Raw genomic sequence first — 15155 nt, forward strand, 5'->3', positions numbered from 1 at the left:
AGATTAATCGACCATTTTGATGAGTGTTACAGCATTTTCACTGCAAAAAAAAGAATATTTTTAAATTAAATATTAGATGGAAAAATATTAAGTATTCTTCTTATTATCATTCTCTCTGATTATCATTTATCTTCTTTATTTCTCTAATACTTTTGCAATTGTTTGCTCTATGTTGACCAAATGTTAAGGTAAAATATTCAGATTTGTTGAGTTTTTCAGAAAAGTGATGTCTTAATCTTTTTTTCCTGTACATTGCTCCTTAATTGAGATCTCCCAAAATTAAAAGATACATTGTCTGTGGTTGTAAGAAATACAACTACCCTGAACTGCTAAGTAACCCTGATGGATTAACAAGGCTGACAAACTGAAAATAATAAAAGAAAGATGGGGAAAAAAAGCCAACGAACTGTAACTGTTTCAGGTCTATCAATAGATGCAAAAGCTCGACCTCTTGCTTTTATATTTGCCTTTCTAAAATCTGAATTACTTTGACTGTATGAAAATAATCAAGCCATGCTTTTAATGGTTTTTTTTTCCAAAAAGGAACTTTTGGACAGTGTTAAGTTTTGTTTTTTTTTTTAGCTCTGCTACTCAGGGAACTGCCAAAGCCCCAGGACAAGGCTTGTTTTAGATATTCAGAATTTGTGTGTGGTTACAAGCAGGTGATTGGTTGGACAGACTAGCTGTGTGATTGATGATTGGGTGTATCTTCTCCAGTCCAGTTGATTCCAGTGTATCCTTCACCATTTGACAGTGGGCAGCTGACCTCCACTTGGGGCAGCAGTGGTAGACAGAAAGAGGGGCCAACTGAGGACTTTGGTCTTGCTGCTTTCATTGTGATTTTTGTCTTTGAACTGGACCATTTTGGGGCATTAGTGGTTCTTTAATCAATAAATTAACTTGCTTCAATCAGTCTATTCTGGTCTTTAGATATTTTTGGGTCAATTAACTCAGCAAAATACTATTTAACCACAGCTAAAGTTCACCAGTTTTCACTTGAGTGAATAACAAACAGCAAATGGGAAGAGATATATCAAACAGTTATGGCTTTATCTTATTTATCACTTGAAGAAGATAATCAGAGAGTTTTGTCAATATGTTTAAGTAGCAAAAGCTCAGTGAGAAGCTCTGATGCAGAAACAATATGAGGTCAAAGCACTTCACAGTTTGCATCTAATGGGACTCACCAGCAGCTTTTGCAGCCACTGCTATTAATAAATAAAATCATCATGATATGTGCAATCATGTTATTAGGTAATGCAATGTATCATACAAATGTAATAGCTTTATAGTAGCTATAATTTATATCAGATAATGATACTGAGAGTAAATAATAGAAGCAGCAATGTGAGTGCAAAGTTACAGTAAAAAATAGAGCTATAGTTTAACAGTTTTCTTTTTTTTTTTTTCTTTTTTTTTTTTTACTTTTTAATCTGAAGCCCTTAAATGGCAAGAAAAACTGGGGAAAGAAGTCCAGATGTTCTTAAAGCTGGAGATTTTATTTGGCTCCTGAACAAAATTTGGAAGAAAAGGAACAGTTTATTTTTTGGTATTTTTAGCATTCGTTACCATGTAATAGGTGAAATCGTTGTAGTGTAATCCTCTTGTTACTCGTATCTATTAGGAAGACGGAGACAAGTATCAGATTGTGGTTTGAGCAAACTTTTCTAACAAAATGTGATACAAAATGTCTCAAACTGTATGTTTCAAATATGTGTTCGGCTTCACAGGGTAATAAAAAACAAAATAAATCAACTGTGCATTTTTGGGAATTTCATCCAAACTAATCAGCTCTAACTGAGTCGGCCCCAAGAGCCAAACCCTTTCCAATCACAAACACATGCACACATGCACAATGGTCCACATGGCGCAAAACAATTACAATTGTCTGTCTGAGGGATTTTCAGCGTTAATCTCTCAGGAGGTGAAATCTCTGCGACAGATGGGTGGCCATTTTTCCATAACCGCATGCTGTGTCCTCTTTCTAGGAACCTCTAGTTTACAGGCTCACTGACTACTGAGGGGCATGAATCTTTCTTGAGAAATTCCAGATTTAAGCACCATGAGTGCATGTCAAACAGTGGTGTAACAAGCTTTTAAAATAAGTATAGCATACTCATTAGCAAGTTAATGCTAATTGCCAGAAAGTTTTGTGCTGAAAGATAAAGCCAACAGGTTGTAATGTATGAGTGCAATTAAAAGTAGGATCTGATGGAGGTTTTTGATGATTCTTTGAATGTCTCTATGCATCATGTTTTGTTGTTTACACCATGGAAATCTGCAATACGATAATAAATGATGCTGCTGGTAAACAGATTTTAGAGGAGTTGACTCATTAGCATATTGCATTTTCACCAAAGCTTGAGAGATTTGTTTTTGTATCACATTAAGAAATGACAATAAGCTCTAAAAGTATTTGCTCACGATAGAAAAATGCAAGAAAATGGAGTAAATATGGACGAAACCTTTGGTCGCTTCATGACAGGACCTATTTACGATATGCGATCTGACTGAGTGACAGCACATGACAACAGCGATGCCATTTTCATTTGCAATCACAACACTGAAATATGTAGATTACACAGGAATGACACACTCCGCTGATTGCTCATTAGGCCTGCTGTTCATTTGCATGCAGGAGAAATGAAATGCAGCCATCACACACAAGTGTAATTTACCTCCAACGATGAAGGCAGTGACTCACTGTGCGGCTAGTGTAACATGACTAACAAAAACATAAATATCCCATGCAGAGCTGTAAACTGTTGGGCAATATTTACATCAAAAAGATGATGTCATGTCAGTGATCCGGATTTGTCAAGGATGAGGACGGCAAGCCTGCCTGTTAGTCAGTCAGATTGTTGCACAGGTGGAAGGAAATTCAGAGAAAGATGAGGGCATTTTTTCATCTGGATTGACAGGAAATCAAAGCAGCAGATGAAGCTGAAAGGAAGCTGTTTTGCAGTTTAGTGACGAGAAAAGTAGGACAGCATTTGGGCCCCCTGATCCCTCGGGATTTCTTGGGGTGTTTTGTGCAGTTACTCTGTGCATGGCGTGTTTACTGTTTTTGTTTTGTTGTTTTCATCTGTCCAATTATGTTGGTCTTTCTGTCAATCTGCTGCTGTGTTTCTATCAATCCGTCAATGTCCTACTTTATGATCTGTAGATCTTTTTTCAATCAAACTAAAATCAGGACAAGCTGTGCGATCTTTGACTTTGAGCTAGAAGTCAATGTTACAGGTGCAGATCTGAACTTTCACACATACATGAACAACAATCTCAAATGCCCGCTGTCTTTATTTTAATTTTATACCTTGTGTAGACTAGACACACAAAGTGAGGTTTTATTTGTTTAGCTTCTCACTTAGTAATTGTTTTTCAAAACTAGTTATGCTGTTTGCTCTAAAATATGAAACACCTTTACAGTGAAAAAATAAAAGCCACCATAAACAAAGAAAAATTGGAAGATTTAAAACATTGAAAGCAACAGAATAAATCAAAATAAGACTTTAAAACATCTGAAAGCACCACAAAACAAAGCAATCAAAGACTTTAAAGACGTCAAAACAACAAAATGGAAAATAAAGTAATTCAGAAAAGACAATAAAACCAACACACAGTTGATTTGACTAAAGTCATTTAACATTTCAGTGTTTAAGATTTGTTTGTGTATTTACTTTTAGTTATTTCTATTTCTATTACAGTTTTGAAGCTGTGTTTTCTTCAAGCATGCTGTTTTTTCTGAAGTTGTGTTGCTCTGCAAATCCCAACCACTAAATCAGCACCTCTAACAAACAGGTGTGCAGTGAGCCAAAGCCTTAAAGCAAATTATACTCCTGATTACCATGCACACATGTAAAAGACCACTAAATTATCACACATATTTCACAAGGACAGAATTTTTCATCTCCTTTTAACACCCCAACACAAAAACAAACACAAGTCTGAACTCGCACGCATGCATGAGCACACACAGTTGTATAACAGGCACCTGGGACTGTCTCTTCCATGCTCAGCTTGTGCATGAAAGCAGCCAATATTCTACTAAGGAGTCAGGAATCACCCTGCAGCTACATCCTCTGAGAAATGAGGCAATTTTAAAGCACTATGCCCTAAATGTGATATTCATGAATTGGATTGCAGCGGCAGCCACCCGGTCATAACTGAGCAGACATGATTTCCATTCAGACAGGAGGGAGGGAGAGCTGAGTAAAGAGCAAGCTTGCAGGACGAGAGAGTCCCCTTCCAGGAGTCCATTTCAACTCTTTGAATGCATCATCCACCCGTCTGCTATCTACAGAGGGGCAAACATTTCTTTAAGGCTTCTCAGACCAAAACAAATTTCTAACATAATACACACTCATTAGTAATTTAAGAAATATGCCTCTAAAACATGTGCTGAAGCTGCATAAGTGGAGGTAAATGGGGCTAATTAAAGCACAAAAACAGCATTTAAACTCATCCTGATGAACCATGAACTCTGAGATTGAGGTCAGTCTTGAGTTTTCACTGCATGCCCTGCAAAATGACCAGAATGGGCATCTTCTGATCTGACTACCTTGTTACAGCTGCAATCGTCTTTAAAGTAACAGCAGATTATATCAATAAGGGCAATTGATTGTTCTGAAGGTTGGAAGCTTCGGTTGGTAATGTGGATGTTTTTATGTAGGCTGGATCAAAAGAAGACTCAGAGATAGCATTGCTGAGCATAAAAATGCCATTAGGATGAAAAGTGTAGATTATGCAATGTCAATGGATTACATGTAAATGAGACATGATGACTCAAGTACTAAAAGTTGTGGTGTTGGAAGGACATCAGAAGAAATGATTGTATGAAAAGATTCCTGCAACATATCCTGAACTCAAGGAGGAAATCAGTTTTTCTCCTTTTTGTTTAAAAACTGTAAATATGTGCATATATTTGCACTTTTAACAATTACTGAACTGACAGATATTGTTGGCAGACAAAGCATTATTTTATTTTATTTTATTTTATTTTATTTTATTTTATTTTATTTTATTTTATTTTATTTTATTTTATTTTATTTTATTTTATTTTATTTTATAATTAGAGATTTTAGCACATATGAAATATTAATTGGAGTAAATCCAGGACCTGGTGTGCTGAATTTTGTGCTGTGTAAATGTGTAAGACAATAAAATTCCTTGAATGTCTCTAATGATAACTTTTGACGAAGTTTTGACGTACCAATAATACGATTTCAGTACGATCAGTATTCCTATGAATCTCCCGTTTTTGTTCTTGGAGCCTCAAACAAGACTTCTTGCTTTGTGTAAACTTCACTTTTCAGATAAAAGATTTCAATACATTTTCTGTTCAACAGAGAACATTTTTCAGAAACGCACGTGTGGCGACGACATCCTACACAATTTTTGTATAAATGTCAGATGTGCTCTTCTATATGTACAAAAGGATTAATAAAGGATACAGACTGTATCCTTTATTAATCCTGAAAGCCCAGTCTTGTTACTGCTGGGGCCAGTATGTTGTAAGTTAGGGCTGTGCTGGTGTCAGTGCAAATCAGAAAACAGATTCGCAAGAATCCTGGTTTCTTTCACCAACCATTGTGGACTGCAAGTAAACTTTATAAAATTAAATGACATGAAAACATGAGATAATTTACTCTTTTTTTCCACTTTGAGTTGCATTTTGTTTGTACACTTAGCACTTTTATCAGCAATTAGTTGGGTTTAGGAAATAACATGACATGGTTCTAGTTATGCTGAGAAACTGATCAAGGTTGGGGCTAAATTGTTTGTTTTCAGTTCAGCTGCTACCTTCATGGAGGGTTACGGTTCACCGAGGCTGCTCTTATGACCACAAGATGTTTCAAATGCTTCGCATTAGCAAACAACCTGCTGAGTCATATTTAGACTGTGTTTTGGGCTAAAGCATGCACTCTTTTTGTTCTCCAAAAGGGTTATCTGAATGTGATTAAAACCAGTTAAAATGCAACTGGTCAGTTCTAATGAGAAACAAATAAGAGGAAAGCCAACACAAAAACACTCTTATGGCTTTAGGCTGCTGGTCTCTATTGATGCAAAACTGCAAAGCAAGCTGCAGCTTGGTGTTTGTTTGCAAGTTTGCAAGCAAGACAGAAAACAATCATTTTCATAGCTGAAAGAACAAATGGGTTCAACTGGAGAAAAAATAGCTGTCTTTAAAAGAAACCAACTGTTGGCTTTAATCAACATACAAAGACGCCGAGTTGATAGACTTCATGTAGGGTAAGGATGTAATATAAAACAACCCTTGCATGTCTTTAAGCATGTCCGGACAGATGGTGGGACTTTTGTTCCAGGCTCATTGATCTGAAGGACTCACATCTTTAATAATCTTTAATAATCTTTTCTGGACATTGCTTCAGAAGTTTTGTGGCTGTTGAGATACAGCTACACAAATCCAGGTTGTGTTGCCATGTTTTTTCTTTTTTTTAACTTGTTTGTTTTGTTGCTGTTTTTTTTTTCCTTCCTTTACATGCTAACCAAAGCCTGTAGAGTCTCATATGTCTCTTGGGTTTGTCATTTCTCTGAGTTTTGCATGGCTAACTGAACTAACTGAGGGCTTATAATCCTTCCCATATTGCTGGGCAGAGACAATTGCAACTTTGAGATCTTTACTGATGTCTTTCTTCCCTGGCATTGCGTTAAAACACACTTAAATACTCCAGAGCAGCAAAACATTGTTTTTTCTTGAGTTGCTTACAAAAACAAATTTTCAATTCATCTGTTCAATTTGATTTTGAGCACTGCGATGATACTTATTAACTTTACTCCTTTGTGAACATCAAGTATGTATTTATTTTCACACACTCTCATTGTTTTTGGCTTATTTTAAAAATAATAAAACAATAAATGATGTTGCATGTAGCTACATTAAGGACCTCTTAGGACTAAATAATGTTAATAGTGTCCTGAATCATAAACCATGGAAATAAAAGAAAACAAAACTCTAATGGTAAAGGTTTTTTTTTTTAGTATTGCTTCACAGTTTTTTGTTGTGCGTTTGGTAAATACAGGTAAGTACCAACACTAGTATTGGTACCATACAATACCAACACCAATCACACAGTAGGAGTACAGGAGTTAAACTGAATATGAAAAACCCATAAAATTTCCATTCTAAAATTAAATATAATTTCATTTCACATAGAAATGGTGTTATAATGTTGCATTAAATTGCAAGAGTTTGTTACTTCTTTCAAATGACTGAACAAGTTAAAGCTTGTGCAGTTGCAAGCAGAAGATGCAAGAAGAGATGGCTCCGTGCTGCTCTCCGGTTGGTAAAAGGCCAGCAGGAGGAAAAATTGGGGCATTGTGGGTGCAGGAGGGGAGAGTCAAGGCCAGTGTGGAAAAACATGCTTTCTGCCAGGTGGCATGTGCCATGGTGGAGCTTGTGTGCATTTTTAAGCATTTCGTGTGTCAGAGCAAGAGCTTAGCATATCTGTGAGTGTGTGGGAGGCAGCAGCAGAAAAGCACCGGAGCTGCATGAGAATGCTGGGATTTCCACCTCAGGCAACGAGATTGCTGCCTATCAGACGTGCCTCCATCTCTCTGCCACAATTGTTGCCACTCTCCTGAACACATGGCCCCGCTTTCACACATTCATTTTAACACTTGGCAGCTCCAAAGCATATACAGAGAGAAGAAAAGGACCGAGGGCTCCAGTCCAGTCTGTGGATGGGTTAAGTGGTGGAGAGGATTGTTAGAGGATGGGTCTGAATACTGATTCAGACTGCAGAGTTAGCTTGTGTGGCATAAGCCGCTGTTTTCAGGAAAGGAGAAGAGGGAGTTGGGACACAGAAATGTGACAAGAAAGGATGGGGAGAATGAGAAATTATACACAGCGAGCCAGGGTGAAGGGGAGAAGGACAGCAAGGAAGGTGAAAGGAGAAATGAAGTAGGTGGGCAAAGGTGCAACTTGTACGCGGAGACCATGGAGAGAAAAAATTGAAAGAAAACGAGCATGAGAATAAAGTAAGCTTAGAGTGGGATGTGTAGTTGACAGACTCAGAGGGAAGAAAGAGAACTATACAGGATTGCTGAAGGCTCCCTTCAAATCACACAGACCCTTTAAAAACCCTGCTCAGACTGAGCAATGCGACTGCAACCCTTCAGTCCATCTGGGAGGTTTATGGATGAAGCAGGAAACAACTTTTCAACGGCATTCTCGGTTCAGAGCAGAAGCTGGCTTTGATTTGCATCCTTCAAACGATGCCGCTGCTGGAGATGAGAAACGCATGATGTGACTGAGCAAGCATTTAATTTTTCATTTAGAGCTCTGCAAATGGATTTTCTGCTCCCTTTTAATCAAATAAAATATTTCTTTTGGGATGGGAAACCAGTGTTTAAGCTGGAAATCTATTACAGTCAAATATTAAGGGATTGTTTACTTTGCTGCTTTCCTGTATCCTTAATAAAATAATCTATGTGATGCTAACATTCTTGTAAACTAGGTGCTCTTACCTCACATGTACATAACCAAAATCTGTTGAAACACTCTTTGCCTGCAGATGTAAATGAGGTACTTCAACTCCAGCAAAAGAAAAAAATACATATATTTTGTTATGAATGGCATGCATAAGTATATAAGTATATCTAAATATGACATTTGCAGCATCACTTAACCAGTCACTCTTAGAAATGCAGGTTTTCTCTCATGTAGTGATGCTCAGTGCTTAAAGTAGAAATCATAAAGCTGCTTCATGTCGTCTGCCTTTCACTGCTTAAAAGCATGCGCTGTCTTGAGTTGTCTCTAACTGTTCGCCTGTGTCCCGTTCTTCATCATTCTGCAGAAAACTGGAGGAGGTGCATGTTTAACAGTGAATTCCGATCTGACATTAATTTTCTTCTCCTTATGTCATGTGGGTTTATGTGTGTCTGCAGCTCCTTGGATATGTTTGAAAGCCGTTCTATTTTCCTCCCCTTGTATTCATGCTAATGTGTACTACTCCTGACCCATACTCTTTAGGAATTATGACTTAATGGCACGACGAGTCAATCTGGATTAACAGAAACAATGCAAATGTGGCCGAGTGGAACAGATGGGGCTCAGTGTGTCGTGTTTTTGTGCATGCGGGTGTGTTTGCAGCTCTGGCAGAGGCTATGCATGTGACCTTGATGGAGGCAAAGAACATTCAGCACCATGGACAGCTCTGAAGCAAACGCATTGCTCTTAAAGAATAGACATTTATTATTATATTTATTATATTATATTACAACCTTCAATCGATGAAGATTTGATCTGATATTTAAAATTTAAGGTCATAGTTGTTATTTTAAGTCTACTTGTATTTCTGTAAGAAAAAAAAAGCAAGGAGACGCTGATGAGCAAGGATAAGAGCACAAGTGTGCATTTAGCTCCTTTAGATCACATTTTCATAATCTACTTGCAGCAATACAAAGACTCCTGTCACTGGGGAAATATGCACTTTAAAATAAACTAAATGTCAGTGAGGAAGTATTCGGAAACTATTAGTATTATCCTCCATTTGTAGGAACATTGACTTTGATTCCCATTGTGTTTTTTATAATAATGTAGAAACAAACACTAATAGTTGCAGTTGCTTGATTGCTGCTATGTTTTCCCTTTATAACTCTAAGCAACCGTTAAACATGTAATGTTGTTTTTTGTTTTGTTTTTTTATTGGCTATTAGATGTTCAAATGATCCATTAATTGTTGTGTCTATCAGAACATTTTTACTTGTAAACCCCAAGTTAATAATAATACAAGTCTGATCAACAAAATCACCACAGCTTGTTAGTTGTTCTGCAATGGCTGGGATGTGTTTACACCCAAGCATTAATATTTTTCTCCTTTCTCTGGTGGAACATTTTAGATCCCACAAATAAGCCTTTATATTCTGTTCAATCAACCCAGCGATATGCCAGGAGGAGTAGGCTTGTTTTAAGATGTGTGTTTACAATTTCAGCTCGCTCTCCTAATACCTGTGAAACTGCTGCCTCAGTCCAAAAACAGATTGTATTTTCACGTAATACCCAGTGCATTCAAACTGTGCAAACAGAGTGAAATAAGGGGCTGCTAAAGAAAATAAGATTCGTTTCAACATATGAAATATGCAACATCACTAAAGGGAATGACTTGAGTAAAAATGTACACCTAATCTTCCTAAATATAGGAGTCTACCTCGGTGAATAGATCTCAGACTGTGAAGAGTGCCAGCCCGGGTCCTTAAAATCAATACATATTGTACTTGCAGTTGATTTAACAAGGCAGCAACAATGTCAAAGTACAGGAGGGGCTTGAATTACCTGTGAGGAAACTGGGACTAAGCTCATCAGGGGATTTCGAGTTAATCAAAGTCAAATCAATGCCGCAGAGTTTCAGCAGACTCCTCCCAGGTAAATTGTTGAATATTATTTTGAGATTATGCAAGATGTGTGTAACAACCTGCAACTTTGACTATATGTGACATTACATGTCTGATGGTCCTGGAAAATATGACACAATGCTGGCCAAACCCCATTTTCCATATTTACACTCACAGTGTGCTGCAGGAAACTACCTGAAGTCCTGGATGCTTTTATTATTATTATTATTATTATTATTATTATTATTATTATTATTATTATTATTATTATTATTATCATTATATCAGACCATGAAGTCTGGCAGTGGATCAGATTAGTGTAACTTATCTGACAGGATGCAGCTTCTAATTTGCATGATTAAGACACGACGTGAGACTTACTCCGCTTTCCTGGCCAGTCCAACTGAGCGGCAGAGAGTGGTGGGAGTCTGCGGGACCAGCGACTTGCAGCAGGCGTTCCTCTTCTCCTCCTCGGTGGAGTCGGTGCCGGCTTTGCTTACTTTGGGAGACTGCTGGGAGGTGGGGACGAGTTGGAGCTGCTGTGGGTGGTGGGAAGTCGGCGCAGGGGGAGTCGGGTGCTGCTGAGGCTGGGCCGCTAGACCGGTAATCTGCTGCTGTTGTTGCTGAGGAGGAGGAGGCTGCTGCTGATGCTGCTGCTGCTGCGCCTGCTGGCTGAGATGAGCCCCGGCTTTGTTGCTGTTCCCCGGGTGCTGATGGAGGTGGGCCGGCGCCTGCGGACTGGCGCTGCGGTGAGTCGGATGGTGATGGTGGTGGTGGTGATGCTGAGCGGGCTGCTGGACGTAGAGATGGGGGTCCCGCAGCTGTCGGTTCTCCCCGATCAGGTCCTCCACCTTCCGCTCGAGTTCGTCGATGCGCTGGCGCTGCGTCTGGATCAGGCTCTGCTGGTTCTGCACGATGGTGGTGAGTTCCTTCAGGTAAAGAACGGCTTTCATGGGATTATCAAGCAGGCTCTCCATTACTAAGTGCAGCTATGACCGTGTGCACGGTTGTATCGGCTTCTTCTCCAGCTGTTTCTGGCGTTTGGATTGGTCGGTGGGGCCTCTGAACACTTGTGTATCCGGGATGCTGTGGTGGCAGTCGGACGCCTCTGGGAGATGGGTAGTTTCTCTTCCTCTCTCCGTGTGCCAAATGAGGAGACCAGAAATGGTGCTGATGCAAGGGGGGGGGGGGGGGGGTGAGCATCAGCAGAGTGCGGAGGCGGGGCCGTAGTGAAACAGTGACGTCAGCACGCACTGCATATGATGAAGTGGAACTGCGATTTATTTCGCAAGTTTTGCTTTTTATTAAGTATTTTTACAGGACGTGCGAGACTTTCCCTCTAAAAATGAGTCCTTCGGACTTTGGCACCGGTCCATAATAGTTTTATTTCAGATTTTTGGAGTCAAACTAAGCCTCCTTTCTTTGTTTTGACTCTGAGTTTCTGATAGAGCCTCGGACCTCGACTGGCTCACACATTTCAAACACGAACAAATACAGCATTAAAAACTGTGCTACTAAAAGGGGGTAATAAATACAAAAGCAGTCGATGATGGTATGTTAAACTTTATAGGATTCTCATGACAGAAGGATGTTTTTCCGGTGTGTTTGGTGCAAGTTGATCATTTCATTGGTCGGACTGATTCTCCGGGTGAGTATGTGTAGGCACCTGGGTAGAGCTGCTCTGCCTTTCTGCTGAGCCTTTCAGCTGCTGCCAACTGGTGATCAGGACCAGTGGCACTAGAAAAGGCAGTCCTGCTTACCTGGAGGGGAGAGCTGATCTGAGAGCAAGCAGGGTGGAAGTGACAAGGAAAGTGTGGTAAAGTATAAAGTAGATTTACTGGTAATTGTAAGGTTAAAGATTTCTTTGGGTCTTTATTAAGACCATTGGACAAAAGCCACTCATCCTGGTTGCTGCTGGGGAGCTTCTCTCTCTTTGTATAACCTGTTTTAGTGCCTTTCATACTTTAACTGTTTTTATCTGTTCCCTTCTAGTGGTCTCCTGTTGCACAGAGTTGCCTCCGCCTGTTTGGTGATCGGGTATAATTTTAGACTGGATTGGATTTTAATGGTTTTATAGCTGTTTTTTTGTTTTGTTTTGTTTTGTTTTGTTTTGTTTTTTTTAAAGGGTTGTTTTGTGTTTTTACCAGTCTGGGATTAATGCTTGACATCACTTCAGGTAGTAGCTAGGAACTACACAATAAACATTTTAATTTCTGTCAGTCCTGTCTCGCTTGGCCTGCTGAAGAGCTCTGATCAGGGGTGTCCTTATAGGGGAAGCTTAAGGGGACCACAGCCCCTCTACTCCCAACCATGTGTTGCATATGTTTGATGTGCAGGAGGAAACAGTAAAGGTGAAGATGGATTCAGTCAGTGGATTGTCATGTCCTTGCTGACACAAAAAGCTCTGAGTTGTCTGGGATGGCTGCTGGGCTTTGTGCCATTTTGAGATATTTAAAAACCTCCTGTTGGTTCTGGAGGCTACGTGTCTTGAAGAGAGATGATGGAGAGTTGTTTCTGTCCCCCACAGAACAGTTCTTTGGTCTGGATATAATGTTGACTTCTAGTTACATGTCAGTAACAGTTGGAGCAGACTGCTGAGTGCTCAGACGGAGCCTACATGTCCGTCAGGTGGATCAAAGGACATGGCGTCCACTTACTAAAGTCTTTTTCTTCCTCTTCTACAGGAAAATGAAAAAAGAGACAAAGCTGATCAGTCCTGTGTTTTAAACTGATGCTCTGGATTTAAACCAGTAAAAACAACCTATTGAGGTCTTTCCTGGGAAAATAAATAAAAAAGGGCCTCATATTTTCCTGGATAATTTTCTCAAGAGCTGCGCAGTGGAAGAGATGTGGATTACTTCATTACTTCTTGATCATAGTTGCATTTAAAAGGTTTACTTTTTTCTTTGTGAGGTTTTTGCAGTAAAGTTGTTACTTCAGTTCCAATATTTTCATCACTTTATTTCTTTACAGTATATTCAGTGAGGTTTTCCTGGGTTTTTTTTTTTGTTTGTTTGTTTTTTGTTTTGTTTTTTGTTTAGGTTTACCCTGCTTTTTATCTCACCTGGTTCTCTTGCTGATTACTTCTCACCTGTTGCCCATTTCTCATTAATTCCTCATTACACAATCTGTCAGGTTCTTTGACAGATCATTCTGAAGGTGGGATTTAACACATTAATGCTGAGATTAAATAGGATGAAAACCCTTAAAGTGAAACCCTACTGTAATGCACCAGACTGAATTTTACAAGCTGCAAATGACTCGATAAGGATTGATCAGTCTGAATCAGGTGTGTTGAGTAGCAACATGTCTAAAAGATGCAGGACAGTGGGTCCTGAGGACCATGGCTGAGAATTGCTGCCATATTGTTCCAATCTGTTGGCATGTTTTAGGATTTATGTTTGTTCATTGACTTTACTGGGTGTCCTACTTGCGGCCCCGAGTTCAGACAGTAGTAATTTGAAATTAATTTTTGATCTCAACATCTAAAACCAAATTTAGCTGCATTACCTCAGCCAAGGACAAACCTGAAGACACAAAAGCACAAGTTGAAAACAGCGCATCAGAAAGGACACATGCTCTGTGATCAGTCGCCTGAAAAAGATTTTTTTATTTATGTTCATTTTTCCAGCCACACATGAGCACCTGCGTGTAAAAACGGGTCCAACGTGTTTCCAGCTCTTTGGGTTAAAGTTCTCTACGTTTTCATTCTCTGTGCATGAAGAACTCATGTGTTCCTCTATTTTATCAGTTTAATCAGGAGGATGGAGCCTCTTTTCTCAGATGAGTAGAAGCTCGGTAAGTCCCTGCTCACCTGGCAAATGTGATTAGCATCTCTTGTGTTTATGTACTGTTTCAGATAGCAGTTTCTTCTTTTTCTTCTTCCCCATAATCTTTTTTATTCAGAAGCAGTTCACTCAGTACAGTATGAAAATGATGTGATGAAACTTGGAGCTTAATTTTGCAGGACAGTTCTAGGATTTCTGTCAACATTATGTCTTTATTGGAGAGGGGGGGGGGCAGGTCTCTTTTTTTTTTTTTTTTCCATATTGGCTGCTTTAAAAGCGCCATGAAGTGACAAATGGCTTGCGGGGCCCGCCAACAACACATGGCTGGACGGAGCCAAATATGAGTTATTTTGCAGCCGGACTTGGTGCTGAGCTGACATCTGCAAGGTCTGGTCTTGTTTATGAGTCCTGCAAAAGAGGAACAACTCACCTTTAACACCAGTTACCTTGCAGTGACGTCTGAGGCTCGAGGCCGCGGCACTTTCTTGATCTGAAATGACAAGGACAAGGTGCAGTGCAGTACGAATGATCAAGTTTTACTGCATTTTTAGATAAGAAGGTAACAGTTTCTCTACCATGTTTGCCATAATTAGTAAATTGCAGTGACTCCTGCGTGGGAACTCACGTCCATGTGTGCACACACAAGTCATCAAAGAATGCCATTGCATTTGTGCCCAACAAACTGTTGGAACATCTGCAGCATAAAAACACATTTGCAAGACTCCTGTTTGCCAATTTCAGCTTTTAATACAAACTCCATGAGCTTAATACATCAGTATGCATTCAGACTCTGGGCTTTCTAACAAACTGTTCCCAGAGTGTCAGAGTTAGATGGGATGAAAATAAGCTTGCCATCTATCAGCACCAGGGACCCCCAGGGATGTGTGCTTAGCTCATTACGCTACACCAGGGATCCTCAATCCTGGTCCTTGAGGGCCAGTTTCCTGCAGCATTTTAAGAGTTTCCCTGCTAATTAGCCACTGATTTGAGTCTGTGTGTTGCTGCAGGGAAACT

General features: G+C 39.5%; 1 protein-coding gene across 1 annotated transcript in view; it reads right to left on the reverse strand.

The window, feature by feature from the left end:
* The window catches only part of iqsec3a (IQ motif and Sec7 domain ArfGEF 3a), a gene marked incomplete at both ends in the record, with an annotated part of 125148 nt that extends 113818 nt beyond the window's left edge, over positions 1-11330 (reverse strand). Inside the window, one exon of the mRNA XM_079263471.1 lies at positions 10735-11330. Within this exon, the coding sequence (XP_079119597.1) occupies positions 10735-11330 (596 nt within the window). The remainder of the gene's footprint in view (positions 1-10734) is intronic.
* Positions 11331-15155: the final 3825 nt, after the last annotated feature.

The sequence above is a fragment of the Telmatherina bonti genome (genome assembly GCF_933228915.1).
Source record: "Telmatherina bonti genome assembly, chromosome: 23".
Classification (NCBI taxonomy): domain Eukaryota; kingdom Metazoa; phylum Chordata; class Actinopteri; order Atheriniformes; family Telmatherinidae; genus Telmatherina; species Telmatherina bonti.